This window comes from Lissotriton helveticus, chromosome 6 (assembly GCF_964261635.1).
Source record: "Lissotriton helveticus chromosome 6, aLisHel1.1, whole genome shotgun sequence".
Classification (NCBI taxonomy): domain Eukaryota; kingdom Metazoa; phylum Chordata; class Amphibia; order Caudata; family Salamandridae; genus Lissotriton; species Lissotriton helveticus.
Window position 1 is genome coordinate 1,672,355,257 of NC_136067.1, and position 16,328 is coordinate 1,672,371,584.

General features: G+C 42.0%; 1 protein-coding gene across 2 annotated transcripts in view; it reads right to left on the reverse strand.

Annotated features, from left to right (window-relative positions):
- Positions 1-16,328, reverse strand: part of TMX4 (thioredoxin related transmembrane protein 4) — a 445,504-nt gene that overhangs the window by 344,602 nt on the left and 84,574 nt on the right. For both annotated transcript variants that reach the window (XM_078649523.1, XM_078649521.1), the window contains exon 2: positions 12,402-12,517. In XM_078649523.1, coding sequence (XP_078505649.1) covers positions 12,402-12,517 — 116 coding nt within the window. The remainder of the gene's footprint in view (positions 1-12,401; positions 12,518-16,328) is intronic.

Here is a 16,328-nt window from a genome sequence, read left to right on the forward strand (position 1 = left end):
ATCTTCACTTGTAGGTAGTTTATTGCATGAAAGCTTCAGCCACGGCACGGAGCAGCGCACCCTCAGAGGTTCGATCAGCAACTGATAGAAACCGATTGAAACCCTGAACATGTACACTCCAAGCGCGAGGCAAAAGGAACACAAGTACAATGAAAAGAAATACTAACTCACTAAACTTAACTGGTTAAGTTAAGCTTCTCACTAAGGAAAGGAAAAAATATCCAGTACTAGACACAATTTTTCATAGCTGAAATATAAACATTTCTGGAAATTACTTGTAATACCTCCCACTGATTTTGGAATTCCTCTAGCAGTACTGAGCCGTGGAGCAATGTTTCTAACCCATGCAGTTTGCAAAACATCCTTCTTCATACAGGTTGAAAAAAAACCTTGTCGGACAATCAATTTTAAGAATCACATGGTAACTTGAACTGAAACTTTTGCCATCATTTCTAACTCTGAGGAGCACCTAAGTCCCTCTATAATTGTGCCTTCAAACACTACCCAGTTAGCAATGTTGTTGGTCCAAAACACACCTTAAAAAAAAAATCTGGGACATAATATTCATGATCCTTATAGATTAACCATATCCCACCCACATGTGAGCAAGCATGTACTGGTCTAATGTGACTTATATTGCACCGTTTTCCATCAATGCTTGAGATAATAGCTACCAACTCAAGTTGTGGCTAAATCATGGAGTTTAAAGCAAAGCTATGGATCCAATATGGAAAATGTACCCTTCCCCATTATGTTTTTCCAAACCTCCTTTGTTTGAGAACCAGGACTGGGCCTTACCTGAGGGATTTGACCAGACTCTACCAGTCAGACAAGCTTGCCCACCAACCTCACACTTCAGCACCTCGCGGCTTTTTCTCCTTGCCCCGAAGTCTGCCAGTGACGCCCAGGAAAGCAGAAAGTCCTCCATTACCTGGGAGTTGACCTAAGAAATTACTTTCAACTCTTTCGAAATGCTTGACACACAAAATCCAGAAACTTCATTGCAAATCATTGTAGTTCCTGACAGAACAAAAAAATGAAACACTGCTTTTTCTGCCATTTGATATGTACAGAAAATTAGCAGGGACGCATTTTCACTGCTATGAGCGTATTTCTTTTTTTTTAGCAATTGGAACAAGTTATGTGGTTGATACGACCTTTATGTTGTTATAGTTCAGCGAAATGCAACCTCATTAAGGCTCAGCAAAGCCTGTTATTATTTTACACACTTAATGTTGGCATTTGTTTTACAAAGAACAGACCCTTTGTACATCACTTCTAAACACTGAACAGTAATACGAGAAGTATACAAATCCAATAGGGGATAAAAACCAGAAGCATTAAAAAGCAACTAAATGGGGTTGTTCTGTGAGAGAAATCGCAGCATATTGCCTTAATGGCGCGCACTTGCACTCATAAAAACTATTTCCTTTTCTGAAACCTCAAGCATACAAACAGCCTACTTTACATTTCAGCGTCGACAGTTTAAGTGTATCGGTCTTTGAGGTGGAATAGGCTTGTGCTACAATATAGTTTGACGTTGCTTCTGACCCGCACCGCACCGCACCCCACCATCCCATCCATTTTTACTGATCCCAGAATCGAGGACATTGCTTTTTTAATGAGAATGCTGCATGACGTCTCTCGTATTTTAATATTGTAACTATTTCATCTGATGGTAGCATTTGACTTCACATGTCAGAACTCCTAATTCTGCTATAAATAAAATCCACAGTTGAAATAATTGCTACAACTTTTCTCATCTTGACATAAAATAACGTTATTTATTGCCCCAATAAGAGTTTTCTTTAAGTGCATCATTATTTGATTTAATTTATTCTCTGGTTTTTCCCTAATTTTAAGACATTAAGAAAAAAGAATGTGCCGATTTTAGTTCCTTTCAGAGTGGGTAGGTGTGTGAATGAGTGAGTCAGTAAAAGTGCATCCAGGCACTAATAAGTACATTTTGAAAAGCTGTGATGAAACAGAATTTTTTAAAATGAAGGAATTTGCTGTACACCATTGAAGATCACTGCAAGGACAGACATTTAGGGTCTGATTATGACTTTGATGGTGATGTGCTGGATCCCCCGCACCGCCAAAGCCATGGTCAGACTGCTTGCCAGATTAGGAGTTTCCTCCTATCTGGCGGGCTGGTTTTTGGCATTCCCATGTTGGTGCCTCAGAATATGGGCCCGCAAGGGGAACACCAAAAACAGTTCCTGCACACCATGGAATAAAATATCCACGGCGTGCAGGAACTGGAGTGCATACACACTGGGGGCATATGTTGTGCCCCCCTGCATGCATACCCATGCGAAGGTGGCACAGGGGACCCTGCAGGGCCCTCTTTGTTTCCTCTCTGTCACAGTGTTCATGGAGTAGGAATCTCCATGACACTGCAGGCGGAAAGGAGACTTGTAATATGCTTGCGGGACCACAGAGGTCCTGCCAAGCATTTTGAAGCCTCCTGAGCACTGCAATTCCGCCAGGAAATGGGAGTTCCCCGGTGGCTGCGGCAGAAAAATGGTGGTCCGACCGCCATAATCGTAATAGGGCAGTCAGGAGACTGCTGGCGCAATGCTCCCACGAGTCTGGAAAGTCCATGGACCATCAGACTCGTAATCGGCTGCATAGTCTCATTACAAATGCCACTGTAATTCAGATATGGCCAGCATTTTCATGTCCCAAATCAGTGTGTAGCCAAAATGTCTAGGTGAAATTCTGGCAAGAAGTAAGTAATAACCTGGAACATTGGGGTGGAATGACAGTTTAATCAAAGTTACTAGCAGAGTGCAACTTGTAATCCCCAGTAATACCCTGCACACTAGCCAGAATCACTAAAGTCCCGGGTATCAATAGACCCAGTATAGGGATGGGATGGCATACTGGGTCAGCTTTTGGCATACTCATAATGAAACAGATGCTAGAAAATTAGAGGAGTTTCCATAGTAACCTACATCCAGCGTTCCTCAAACACAATTTGGTTTAAAGACCGTTTAGTTAAACTTTCCGTGGCGTTACCACGCTTGAAGGTTTAACTTTGAAAGAGCTGCTGCTTAATGTAAGAACATACAAGAAAAATCAGTTACTCGTGAGATAAACATTCACTGTCCAGAAGAAGATATGAATAAAAAGAAAGAACTATACTTTCCAGAAACCACTAACAGTATGAGGATACAAATGAACATAGTAGGGATAAGACTGAACTGTATTTTAGGCTTTTTGAATGAGTCTTATTATAAGCAGTTTTAAAGGGGGTCAATTAAAGACTAAGGAAGGATAACAATGATTTAACTAACTTCTATATATACTCGCATGTATTTTTCGTTGGGCTAGGATCCAAGGGCAGAGAAGACCGTGACGTGTTCAGCTAGCCGATGTAGCAAGATCCTCTGCTGATGTCAGAATTTGGTTTCCTAGCTTCAGTTTGGCTCTGTGGGATCTTTTTTTGGAAATACTAAAAGGGATCTATAAGCTCTGCACAGGGAAGAAGCTTTTGAAAGTAAGTATGAGTATGATACATATTAATGAGGTCAATAGAGTGGATTTTCACAGTCAGTATTTCAAGAGAGCTAAGTTCTGTCAAGCAATAGAACACATTGATTTTGAAGGATGTAGAAGAACTCAATGGCTTCAGCCTGATACGGGGGTCTGTCCCGGTTGGCCTGTTTGCAGATGCTAAACGAACCTTATGATGGCATAATTTCAAATGTTTTTCTAAGATGACAAATTGTGCTTAGTGGTGCCTAAAAGGTTATTTAAAGTAAAAATCATGGTTCTTTGCAAAATGTTCATATTTGGAGCCTTATTTGTACTGGAGAAAATACAAGACATCTGTGAAAAAGCGGGAGAAGTGAATTTAATCATATGATATGGTCATGTTCCATGATCAAAACATTCTGGTGTTAACTAATTCTTACACTATCCACAATGCTAGGGAGACCAAGTCATTTTTCTGTCAAGGTACCACTAAGGGAGATTTTGGATGACACTGGGGGTCTGAGGACAGAAAGCACCTTATTGGGATTAGGCACATTGCATGCAAATCAATCTGCTTGGATTTGTAGAGTGAAGCTAATCACCTGTGCTGGTATTTTAGGTGATAGGTTCTTTCTGAAATCAGTCAAAGAGCGAGGTCCTGAGTCCCTTTCTGAATTCTGGGAGTAAGGGTTCTGTTCCGAGGTGCAGGTGAAGGTCATTCCAGGACTTGGAGCAAAAGGGACATATCCAGTGGTAGCCGGCACAGCCCAGGGGTGGCGAGGCGGGGGGAGGAGGAAGCGGAATGTAAAGAAAAGTTTAGAAAAAGAAACTCTTACCTTATCGCTGTGTCCCGTATCTCTGCTCCATCTCTCCTCCGACCTCTCCTCCGACAGACTCGGGCCGGAAGAGCAACCAAGAAGCACGCCCAGGCTCCCCTGAACAATCAAAATGCTGCAATGTGATTGGTCTGAGTGCTATTGCTTGTCACTCAGACAGGGACTGGGGGCCTGGGTATGTTATCCACGCAGGCTGCATAAAAATGCAAAGGGCGCATAACTATTTGGCCGCCCCTGGGCAAACCACTCCTCCCCTACCCGCGAGTGAATGGAGCGACATGGACTGTACGGCGGTCGCCTTGCAAGGACCGTGATTCACATCACACTCATCATTAATGGATGTAATTAGCAAATGGTGTTGAAATCACTACACACCCTTGTTCCCTGTACCTCTGGCGTAATTGAACCATTGGATTTCGTTATTGGACAACATACCTGAGTAGCGAGGCCTGGCACCAGGAATAGGTTGGAATACCCTGTCCTGGTGAAGACTCGCAGCTGAGGCTCAAAATTCCCTCCTTGCATCAGCCGAGTCGAAACGTCGACACCCTCCATTGTACAAGACCTGTACCTGCTTCCTATCCGACATACCTTTGTAGATGCATTGCATGCACGTAAATTTACAGATTACGTGTAAATGAATGTTATACATCGTACAGGTCTTCTGTAACTGGTTTTGACTACCAGTGATTTGAAAGCATCTAATTGTATTTTTGTATTTATTCTTTTGATTTGCACTCTTACTATCCACCACCACCACTCCCCTACTTTTTCTCTTTTTCTATATTTATTGAGCTCTTTGCCTAAGTCAACTAATAAATGTTTTGTAAATAATTTTGGTTTGTTTGGCGCTTTTACTTGTGTGGTTTCGCAATGCATGTATTCATAATTGGAATTTGAGTATATGTATGAGAAAGGTCATTGAGATATTGATTATCAGTGTTGTAGTACTCTACACTACACAGACTGTTTATAATTGAATTCAACTCATGACAAATTGGTCACGGACCACCTTTGTAAGCACAGTGGTGAGCTTAAGGATCGTTTCTGTCCAGATGGTCTTGTGTTCAATGTTCACTCCTGGGGATGGCTATGCATCACTGTTTTTGTGGTAAAGCTGTCTATCGGGTCTTTTAACTTGAGTTTGATCAGCTTCTTTTGCCACTTTCTGTATTCATGGCACGTTTACCTTCTCCCTCTGAGGATTGCCATTATTAAACTTTGATGCATCTTCCTTTATTCATTGGGCAGGGTAACAGAAACCCCTTTCCCCATAGAGGGAGTGGTTATGTTGGTCCTTCTTGCTGGTTAGATTGCACAGGTGTTCGTGGGATCTGCTTGCATGTATCTCCCTAGTTCAATGTTCTCTGCTTGAAGGTTCATTTTCTGGTGTCTTGTTCTGCTGGTTGCTAGATGGGGTTTCTAATTATGACTCGTCCTTTTCTTTCTATGATGTCCTTTTGCCTTTCATCGATTGGTTTTCTTGTTTTCTGCTGGTCCTTTGATGAAAAGGTGTAATTGATGGTTCTCGTCCTGGTGTTCTTTAGAAGTGATGATTGTGTTTCAATTACTTATTTTAGTCATTACCTCCTTTTCATTGAAGTGATAGAGGTCTGTAACACCACTGTTTTACTCCCCCTTGCATGGCTTTTGTTTTGTTTTTTGTTTGCATCACTCTATTTTCTTTTTACCTGGAGAGCCATTGATTCTTCAGGTTTAAACATTCCATTTCACTCTCGTGTTCAGTGCATTTTCTGTTTTACAGCTGTTAGCTGAAGCCTAGGAGTATGTAGGGGTAATTCTGCTTAGTTTTGAGGATGCTGCTATTTTGGGCACTACTCATATATCACAAGTGACAGTGAATTAGAGCATGATCTTCCTGTCTGGCACTGTGTAGGGTGTTAATTGTTTTGGCCTAATGCCATTATGATAGACATATTGGCCATATCTCTCTTCAGATGAAGTTCCATTGGGTGCTGTTTGGATGTTTGATTCATGAAGTGAAGAACATGATGGTAGAAGAATGCATCAGAAGAAAAAGTTGCTTATCTTCAGTAACAATCTTTCCGGTGAATACTGTATCTACCTCATCCTGTTAGGATTATCACGGCTCCTAAGGCCATGCAGGTGGGAAGGAGGGCTGATGAGAACTCTTGTCAGAGCACCAGATGGGGCCTTATACGGCTCTGTGACATCACATCCAGATAGGTGTCACAGCTAACATGGACCCCTCGGACCACCTGTCAACAAAGGAAAGCTATTGCAATGTTTTCTCAATCCAGTCTGGGCATGGAGGACAGTCAAGAGGTGAGGAAACTGCAGTTAGGTAGAGTTTTACCAGAAAGATTGTTACTGGAATTAAGTAGCTCTTTCTTTAGGACATTATGCCATCCACAAGATATGCTGATATTGAAAGAACTTGTTATCTCTGTATTTGGCAAGTACCACTTCCAAGGGTCAGCACTTCCTAATATTATAAAACACACTAGATCAGTGATACTCAAAGTACGACCCAGGGACCTTTACAAGCGGCCCCCCGGTGAACAGCAGTACAAGCTTCTGTTCAGTTGCTGAGCACTAATATTTAGTAAAAAATGTTAAACAAATAGGCAAGCACTTATTAAAATGCAAATAAGTGCTTGCCCGTTTATTTAACATGCTTTTAAATTTCCTTACACAATCCCTAGCCCACCCAGACCCCTACCGCCACCCTGCTGGCATCAGTGCAGCCCTCGGTCACACCACAGACTGTACTGGGCCACTGTTTGTGATACCCATGCACTAGATCCTAGAATATGTGATGAGACCAAGGCAGGTATTCTTTGTGAGACTGATGTCCATAGACTCTAAAATGGACACCCTGAATACCCGAATAAACTTAATCACCACCAAACTGGATAAGCATTGGGGTCACCTCATGGAAGCAGAGTGTAGAATATCGAAAGCAGAGGAGGAGATAACGACAAATGACGAGACACTGCACAGTAATGAAAAAGCATTCTATATATTAGCAGCCAAGAATATAGATTGAGAGGCTCAATCTCAATGCAACTATGTCTGCATTCTGGGAATACAGGGGTCAGCAAACACAGGTCGTATGGAGGAGTACATAGAAAAAATGCTTCTTGAGCTGTTTGCTCAGGAGGCCTTCTCACGCCTTTTGGAGGTGGAAAGGGCACACAGGTCCCTGGCAGCTAGGTCCCTGCCCCACAATAGTGCACCTGTTGAACTTCCAAGACCGCGATATGGCACTCTGCATGGCGAGGGAGAAGAAACAACTCACATTTGCTAAAAAACACATTTCACTATATCAAGGCTTTACAGGGGCCATGCAGGAGGCCAAGAGGAAATTCCTGTCTGGCAAGCAGCAACTCCTCAAACCAACAATCCAATTTGCCATGCTTTAGCCGGCCTGCCTAAGAGTTTCAGATCCCCAAACAAGCAATTGATTTCTTTAAGAAGTTTCCCAGGTACGATAACCGATTCCAGGCAGACGGAGCCTGCTGCAGTACCACATGGATTATAATTAGACCTGAGCTGGCATGGATAGATGGCACTAGCTAGGAGGCACAGCATTGCCATGTTACTACAGACCCACATCAATCTCTCTTGGAAACACTGGCCTCATGGACACATGATCTAAAGACCCCTCAGGCACCCACAAAATGATCTTGCGGTTGAACCCGCTGGCCAACCTGGTGCCCTCAATGGGAATCACAGTTATTTGTTGTTGGTAACCATCTCCAGGCATTAGGCCTCATTTATGAAGCCCTACTGGCACTTTTGCACCGCAAATACGTCCCTTTTTTGCCATTCCGGTGGCGCAATTTACCATTTGCATATTTGCAAGACCATATAAAGCCATGCTACGTGGCTTTTCATGGCCTCATAAATATGTGCCCCTTTCATGCAGAAAACTGCGTCAAAGGGGTGTTCCATGGGTGTTGTTGGGGGTGTTCCCAGCAACAACATTCATAGCTTTTTGACACTGCCCCAGATTTACGAGATATCGTAAGTCTGAAGCAGTTCCAAAAACGTATGCCTCCCCAGGGGAGGCGTTTGGGAGGCACAGCGAGGAGAAATATCTTTATTTTTCCTCTTTCTATGTGTGTTGCATTCCTCAGCACACATAGAAAGAGGAAAAAGCCTCTTGTGATTGTTTTTGTGCAGGAAGTTTTCCCTACTTGTACAAAACAAATCGTGCCCACAACGCAGGCACCCTTGCACCATGGTAAAAAAATACCTGCTTTGGCACACAGCAGCCCACTGTGCGCTGGTGCAGGGGAAAAGGACAGGAATGCACTGTATCTAATAGATACAGCACATTCCTGCCCTTTTCTTTTACTGTAGGGCAGCACAGCAGCAAGGCCTGCTGCGCTGCCCTACAGCAAAAACCCCATAAATAAGCCCAAGGTTTTTTTGGGGGGGGGGGTTCAAATGGGTAATATTGTGGTGGGTTTGGGCCATCAGAGTGGGTGGGATGGGGAGGTGGGCTTCTTTTTCTTGGATCCATGATTGGACCCCTCTTTTGCAAAGCGATGCTTACTATATACCTGTATAGCCTCGTATTCTTTATATGCCCGAGGTGTGGCCATTCTAATCAAAAAGGGCAGTCCCTTCATTCTGTTGGAATCATATGGTGATGGCCAGGGACCATATGTTATATTGTGGAGGAGGTGGGCCCTTCTTGCATTACCATTGTTAAATGCTATGGCCCAAATGTCGATGATCCAGGTTTTTTTACCTCATTATGGAACATGGTGCTGGCCACTAGCACTTGATAGATTCCATGCAACCCCAAGGTGTGAGCACAGGCCTCCAGGCTCATTCACGCTCTTATGGATGATCATGTGCTGGTTGATGTCTGGAGACATCGCAATCCCCAATGACAGGAGGAACCACACTTTTCCTCCATGCATGGCTCGTGGTCCAGACTGGACTACTGACTTAGCACGAGGGATGTTGACACATGGGTGGTAGAGGTTCACTCCCTGTCATGCATGCTGATGGACCACTCCCCTCAGTAGCTGACCCTGCGGGTCCTTAAATACAGAGGCCCTCCTGGACAAAGATCTTGCAAACGAGCTCTGAATGTCTATCACTGAGTATTCTCCATTGAACTTCGGGTAGGTGGAGAAGATGGGAACTAAATGGGAGGCTTTCAAGTTTACTATATAGAGAGTCTGTATCTCCAAGCTGCATATCATTCCTCAAGATTGGAAGGCCTACTTAACAAGGCTGGAGACAGAACTTAAGGTTCTGGAAGAACAATTTTAAGGGATAAATAATACCCAGCTCCAGACAACCATAAGGGATAAAATGATAGTGCATGTGGAGGTGGTCAATAGATAAGTCAAATACCAGAGGAGATATGCCTGGGCCCTTTCTTACAGGGAGGGTGAGCATCCAGAATGCTCACTAGTGAGCATGATTAAACAACTGTGGGCAGCGAATACCATCATGTCTATAATAGATGAGGATGGTGTGGAATACAATACTACCCCCCCAAATCTTGTGTGTATTCTATTCCCATTAGTTGAGACTCTACTTCTCTAGGGGATCGCAGTTCCCTGAGCACATTAGCACATACCTGGTTGACAAAGGTCTTGTGTGACTGGGTGATGCCCAGCACCAATTTTTTATGCAACACTCTACCCCTGATGAGGTTCTAGAAGTAAGAGATTGACTGCTCACATGTAAAAACCCTGGGATCAGATGGACTCCCTGTAGAGTTTTATAAGTGTGATAGGGACCTCCTGACCCCACATTTCTTGAGTATGTTTGAGGAGTCTCACACATGCCAGGTACTATCTCCTTCCCTACTAGAAGCTGTGCTGGTACTCTCCTGAAACCTGCCAAGCAAGCCAACCTTTATGAATCCTTCAATCCCTTGTCACTCATAAACTGTGATACTAGCTTCCTGGCCATGTTAATAGGCAACAGATTAAACATTCTTTTTCCCAACATGATCAAAGCAAATGAATCAAGATTTATCTCATAACACTCCACTGCACACAATCTATGAACACTCTTTGATCCAGGATCTTAATTAAGAACTGTATGCCATTGCAGTGTTTTTGGATGTCTCTAAGATGTTTGATGTGAATATGCATCGATAACTGTCTCTCCGTTCCCCTTCCAATCTCGTGAGGTACAAGAGAGGGTTGCCCTCTCTTACTAATCCTGTTTGCCCTAGTTCTGGAGGCCATGGTGGTTAATCATGCAAAATCTATGCAGAACAAACACTCCACTACACAATGAGTCCCATTTTGATATTGTTACATGCAGATGCCATGACTCTTTATGTACGGAACCTACCTAAACATGCTCCTAAGAGAATATACTCAATTAAGACTACTGTCTAGGCTCACAGCCAACTGGGGCACGTCCTTTAATTTTTCTCTAATGGATGGGACATGTCCTACACAAAGGACTTTCCCCTGGGGTGGTCCAATACATCTGTGAAATATCAGGGACAACGATGGCCGAAAGTTGAGTAAGATCACAGGCCTGGTGTCCTGTTGGATCTCCCTTCTTTTGTCACTGGCTGGTAGAATAGGGCTTACATAAATCATACTACTGCCTTAGCTACTCTACCTATTTATAAGTATCCCACCATCATTCACAGAATGTCAGAACTGTCAAATACAAACACTTCCTAAAATTAGCAAGGGTTAACAAATACCCCGAATAGAGTGAGACACACTCACATCACTGTTTAACCGCGGTGGGAGGTTGAGGCTCCTGATCAAGAGCTATGCTACCTTTGCACTCAAGAGCATTTTGTTAATCCCTGGAACCCAAAGCTTAAGAGCACTTTTTGCCAGCACCAGCGATCTGCAAGTTGAGAGGCTCGACTGAACAGGGCAAACGAGCAGGACTGGAGGTGCTATGCTTCCCTTCCCCCTTCGCTACTATCCACAGATACCGGCACACACGAGCCAAAAGCACTAACCTAGCTGTACAGAAAGGACATAGGGAAATGGGGAAACCTATATATCAATAAAACGTTTCTGACTTTGGACGATTTTAACGATGCCGTGCAATGAACCCCCTTGGATATTTTCTCATATTACTAAATTAGGAGTGCGCTGGGGTGCTGGTGTCCGCGTTTCTCAGGGAGCCGGTGCCTTGCAGGGTGCCAAATGTACTCCTGGCAGACAACTCATTAACACAACTGATATTCAAGTTATATAAAGCTGCGCTCAAGGGTGTGCCACCGCGCTCCACACGCATTAGATGTGAGGAGATGGGCCTCGAGATATCAGAAAATAATTGGTCCTTTTGGGGTGTCCAAACTGGCATGATATCACCATATAGAATATTTCATATAAAACACTATAAATTCTGCATCAGGCCTACCATAATCCAGTATCTGTCCACAGGTATGGCATTAGGGAGGACGTCAGAGGTGCCAGGTGTGGCACATCGGATGCAAACTTCCTGCATTTGGAATGCTCATGAACCTCTGTCTACATCTACTGGGATGAGGGGCTGACTGCACTCTCTTCCATGATTGCCTATGAGATACCTAAGGATGCGTGGGTTGCTGGGGTGGGGTGGGACATTCCTCTATCCTATCGGCGATATACAGCGTTGGTCCTGCTGCAGGCACATACGCTGGTAGCCTTCTGTTGGGGCAGAGGGCAATCTCTGAAGTATAAATACTGAATTCAATCATTAATTTACGGCAATGAGCAATGTAACTTGTATACCATGATGCTTTCCTCATCATCTAGGCTCAGGCACATCTGGGAGGCCCTCAAAACCTTTCTTTTTACCACAACTGACTAATACTCTGTGAGCTGGAATCGGGATTCTGTGATAGAATGGACGGGTGATTTGGGTGTTGATAACCAATGAATAAGTCTAATGGTAGTCTTTATATGCTCTATTCTTTTCTGTGTGCTTAATGGCTTCCTTTTCTTGATTGTATCCCTCTGATTTTGCATTCTCAATGAAATCAACAAAAAAAAGAACAAGACTGTTTTTGCAATGGGAAATATACGGATGCAGTAAAATCTGTCTTTTATCTATTTCTGTTGCAGCCCTCATTATCATTTTTTTACCAACAAGCCTTACCTGGCTCTTGAGTGACGTCCACTTTTCCGACTGTGATATCCATTGCCACACTGCTGTGTGCAAAGTTCTCCCACTCTGCTTGAATTTGCTGGCATGCTGAACACCAAGGAGCGAAGCTGTGGCCAAGAGAAACATTTGCTGTAAATGTCTAGATTTTTCAAAGCCATTTTACTAACCAGAGCACAAAAAATCATATCTGATTATTTAGGATTGGCTATAAATATTTTAATATATCTCCCGATGTTTGCAGGTAACATGCCATGAGTTGTACTGTACTACTTTCTCCATTAACTGGAAGCTATACTGTATAAAACATTATGGGGCACATCCATCAAGATAAGGAATTGCGATTCCTTAATAGCGATTTTTAAGGAATCGCTATGTATGAGTCGCAATTCCTTATGCATGTAGGAATCATAAAATAAATAGAAATTCATACACATTCCCTAATAGCGAATCGCAAATTGTGATTCGCTATCAGGGAATGCATTCCCATTCGTTGCTATGGGCTTAGAGGCCCCTAGGAATGAATAGGAAAGCATTCGAAATTTGTGATTACCAAATAGGTATTTGCAAATTGCAAATGCAATTGCAAGGGTGCTAGGGGGCCTAAGGCCCCCTGATGCACCCCCCAAAAAGGTAAGTGTGCACATGTGGCACACATACATGACCTAAGGGCATGTGTATGCGCCACATGGCACTTAGAAAAATGCAATTGTGTATATTTTTCCAAGGATTTGCAAATTAACATCAACTTGAAGTTGATGTTAATTTGCGAATCTTTAATGCAAAGTTGCACTTTGAAAATGCTTCTTGCATTGCATTTAGGGAATAGCAAATTGTGATTCCCTAAATGCATTCGCAAAATAGGTAATCACAAAAATTATGAATACCTATTTTGCTAATGCATTTTGGGTTGATGCATCAGAAATGGCTTGTGCCCCAAAGTTCAACAACTTTACTATACATTTTAACAGAGGTAGTGTTTTGGTGGGTAAACATAATGGGTAGACATTTAGAGAAACAAACAGTAAAACAGAACTACATGGCACCACCATCTACGTGACAGCCCACTGCACAGTAGAGAGGAATATTACTTGTAGATGATGGTAGGGAATATCTGTTTTTTATTGTGCACTGAATGCCAGATTTCTCCTGATTTGTGGTAGAGCAGGTAAGAAAAAAAAATTGCATGTTCTCCTTCACCACCCAAATTTGCACACCTGCAAAATGTGGTGTGTATGCGCACACAGCTTTGCAGGCATTGATTTGCCATGAGTGTAATAAGTGTGCACCATGAGTGCAATATCTGTGAAGCCATTTATAAAAGGTGGTCCTCATTGTAAGCCCTACACATTTGAAAGATAGAGCTATTGAGATAGCTAATCGTTATATCCAGTACTGAATTAATGTCTGAGAGAACCTGAGGATCTGCAGGAGAGGACTTGGGCAACCAAGAGTAAAAATACAATTAAAACAGTAAAAACACTGTGTTTGAGGAGGGTAATAATACTGTGCTGAACAACTGTGAAAAACAATGCCATGTGACCAGCTTACAGCATAGTACAGGCCGATCATTTTATGTAACTAAAACACTTTGATTTCTGTACAGGAAAAATGACTTCCTGTCACCCATTTACCTCTCCACGCCAAATGTATCCAGTGCACGGGTGATGTTTTCTGCTTAGTGGTTAAATGAAGAACTAAGGTACAGCAATACAAAAGTTGGTTGCCTAGCGTCTTTCTGGTCCATTGACGCCTTCTATTTAGAAGATAACACTGATAATTCACATCTGTCTTCAGGCAGGAATGTCATTCGATCAGAAAAACCCTCCACCACTCTAGTTAGTAATGCAAGGGGATGAAACTCATAGTTTAAAACAAGAATAAGATTACCCTTAAACCACAATCTGTTTCTACTCCTCTCCTTAAGTTTACATCAAAGCTTATTCCTGCTCCCTTTCTTACTACTTTTTATGAATTTCCTATTTGGCATAACAAACACATTTTAATAAATAATTAAACATTCTTTTGGAAATCTTGGCACTCCCGAGAGATTAGATGGGTTCATCAACTATACTGTCAAAGTCTACTTATGCCTTTTGCACAAGCGAGCGATATCTTAGATCTTCCTTCCTCTTTCCGCATCAAATACTCCATTTTACTGCGAGCTATTTAATCTGTGCATCCTCAGTACACTAAACTGACTCCAGACACACCTCCACTCTCTACCGGCTTAGACAATCTCCGTACCCTATTATTACGTGGTTCTAAAGCCTCTGCTATTTACAAACTTCTACACTCCCCGACCACTCCAAGAGACAAGACTAAAATAGAATTATCTTGGGAAAAAGACCTAGACATTTCTTGGTCTATAGATCTCTGGAGTAAAATATGGCTTAAACTACGAAAATCATCTAGAGCTGCAAACACGACACAGACTCTCTTCTTCATTTATAATAGACTCTTACTCACTCCATCCACCCTTCACACATATTGCTCCACCACCTCGCACACATGCTGGTCTTGCTCAATGCCACACGCTGATTTGCTTCACATGTTTACATGCGAATTTGTTCGCCATTTTTGGGACCAGGTTTGGTCACAACTCAATTCCATTTTTCACTCTCATCATTCCTTTTCTGTCCTACATATTTTTTTGGGTAGCTTATCTTCTATATGGGAACACACCCACATGAACGTAAAGATTATTGATCTATTATTAGCAGTGGCCTTTCAACAAATCACAAAAAATTGGAAGGACTTTACCAAACTTTCATTTCAAGCATGGTGGAATGCTATTTGTTATAACCATAGATTAGATACTTACTTTGTATATCCACAACATTTAGCACCCAAACACTTTGATTTGTGGGAACCGGTCATACTTTTCATTGACGCTAGTGCCCGGCGTCATTTCTCAGTAAATCCTCTACGGCAAAAAGTTTCTAAACCTCCATGACTTTCCTTTCTTTTTGTTCAAATATGATTTTTCTTTTTTGCACCGTTTATACACTTTAATATTTTACTTGATACGTATACATTTTTTCTCCATTTCTTGACGTGTTCTCCAATTTAATTGCTCTTATTGTCATACTTAATATTCCAATGGTTTTATATCTATTTATTATTCTGTTTTCCAATCTAACTGATGTATTATTTATATTCTTATTCTTTTACTGTCTATATACTATTGTCTACTATGATGTTGCTTTTTATTAATAAACTTCTTGTTGAACTAAAAAATTCAAGAATAAGATGGCACACAAGTGATCAACTCCACTCAGTCTGATGGATTAGGGCATTTACAATCTAAATAATCTCCTTTGTGTGTTATCTGCATCTTGGGGAATGGGACCCTTCACAACCATGTCACAGCAGACCAATCTGTCCCTACAAATTGGTGTGTGTATCCCACTCTCCTTTAACGTTTTTGGCTCGACTTTAGAGCCGCAAAAAATACAAGTGTTTCCTAAGCAATATAACCTGTATTATCTTCGGAGGCTACTTGATATTCCGGATGATTAAACACAAACCTTGTATCCTACTTACATGGTGTTGCAGCTGCATGGGACACCACGTCAATCAATAATAAGGATCTACTTTATAACTGTAAATAATTTTCCATGAATATGTGAGATCATCAGCAAAACTAATTATCTGTTGAAAAGAGTTATTTTTGTGAAAGGAAAGTCGAAAGACAAAGAAAGGACTTTAATACTCTTTACTTAGTCATGTCCAAGGCTCAATAACGGATGTAAGACATTATACATCCCCAGAGCTTATGCAGTCCTATAACCAGAGAAGAATGGGAAAGAGGACAAAAGGAAAATATATCTTTAATGTCGAAATGGGAGACCTTTTCTGTTAGATTGCTGATCCATTCCCACATCACCAAAAGATGAGGGTATTCTGTAAAAATATTGA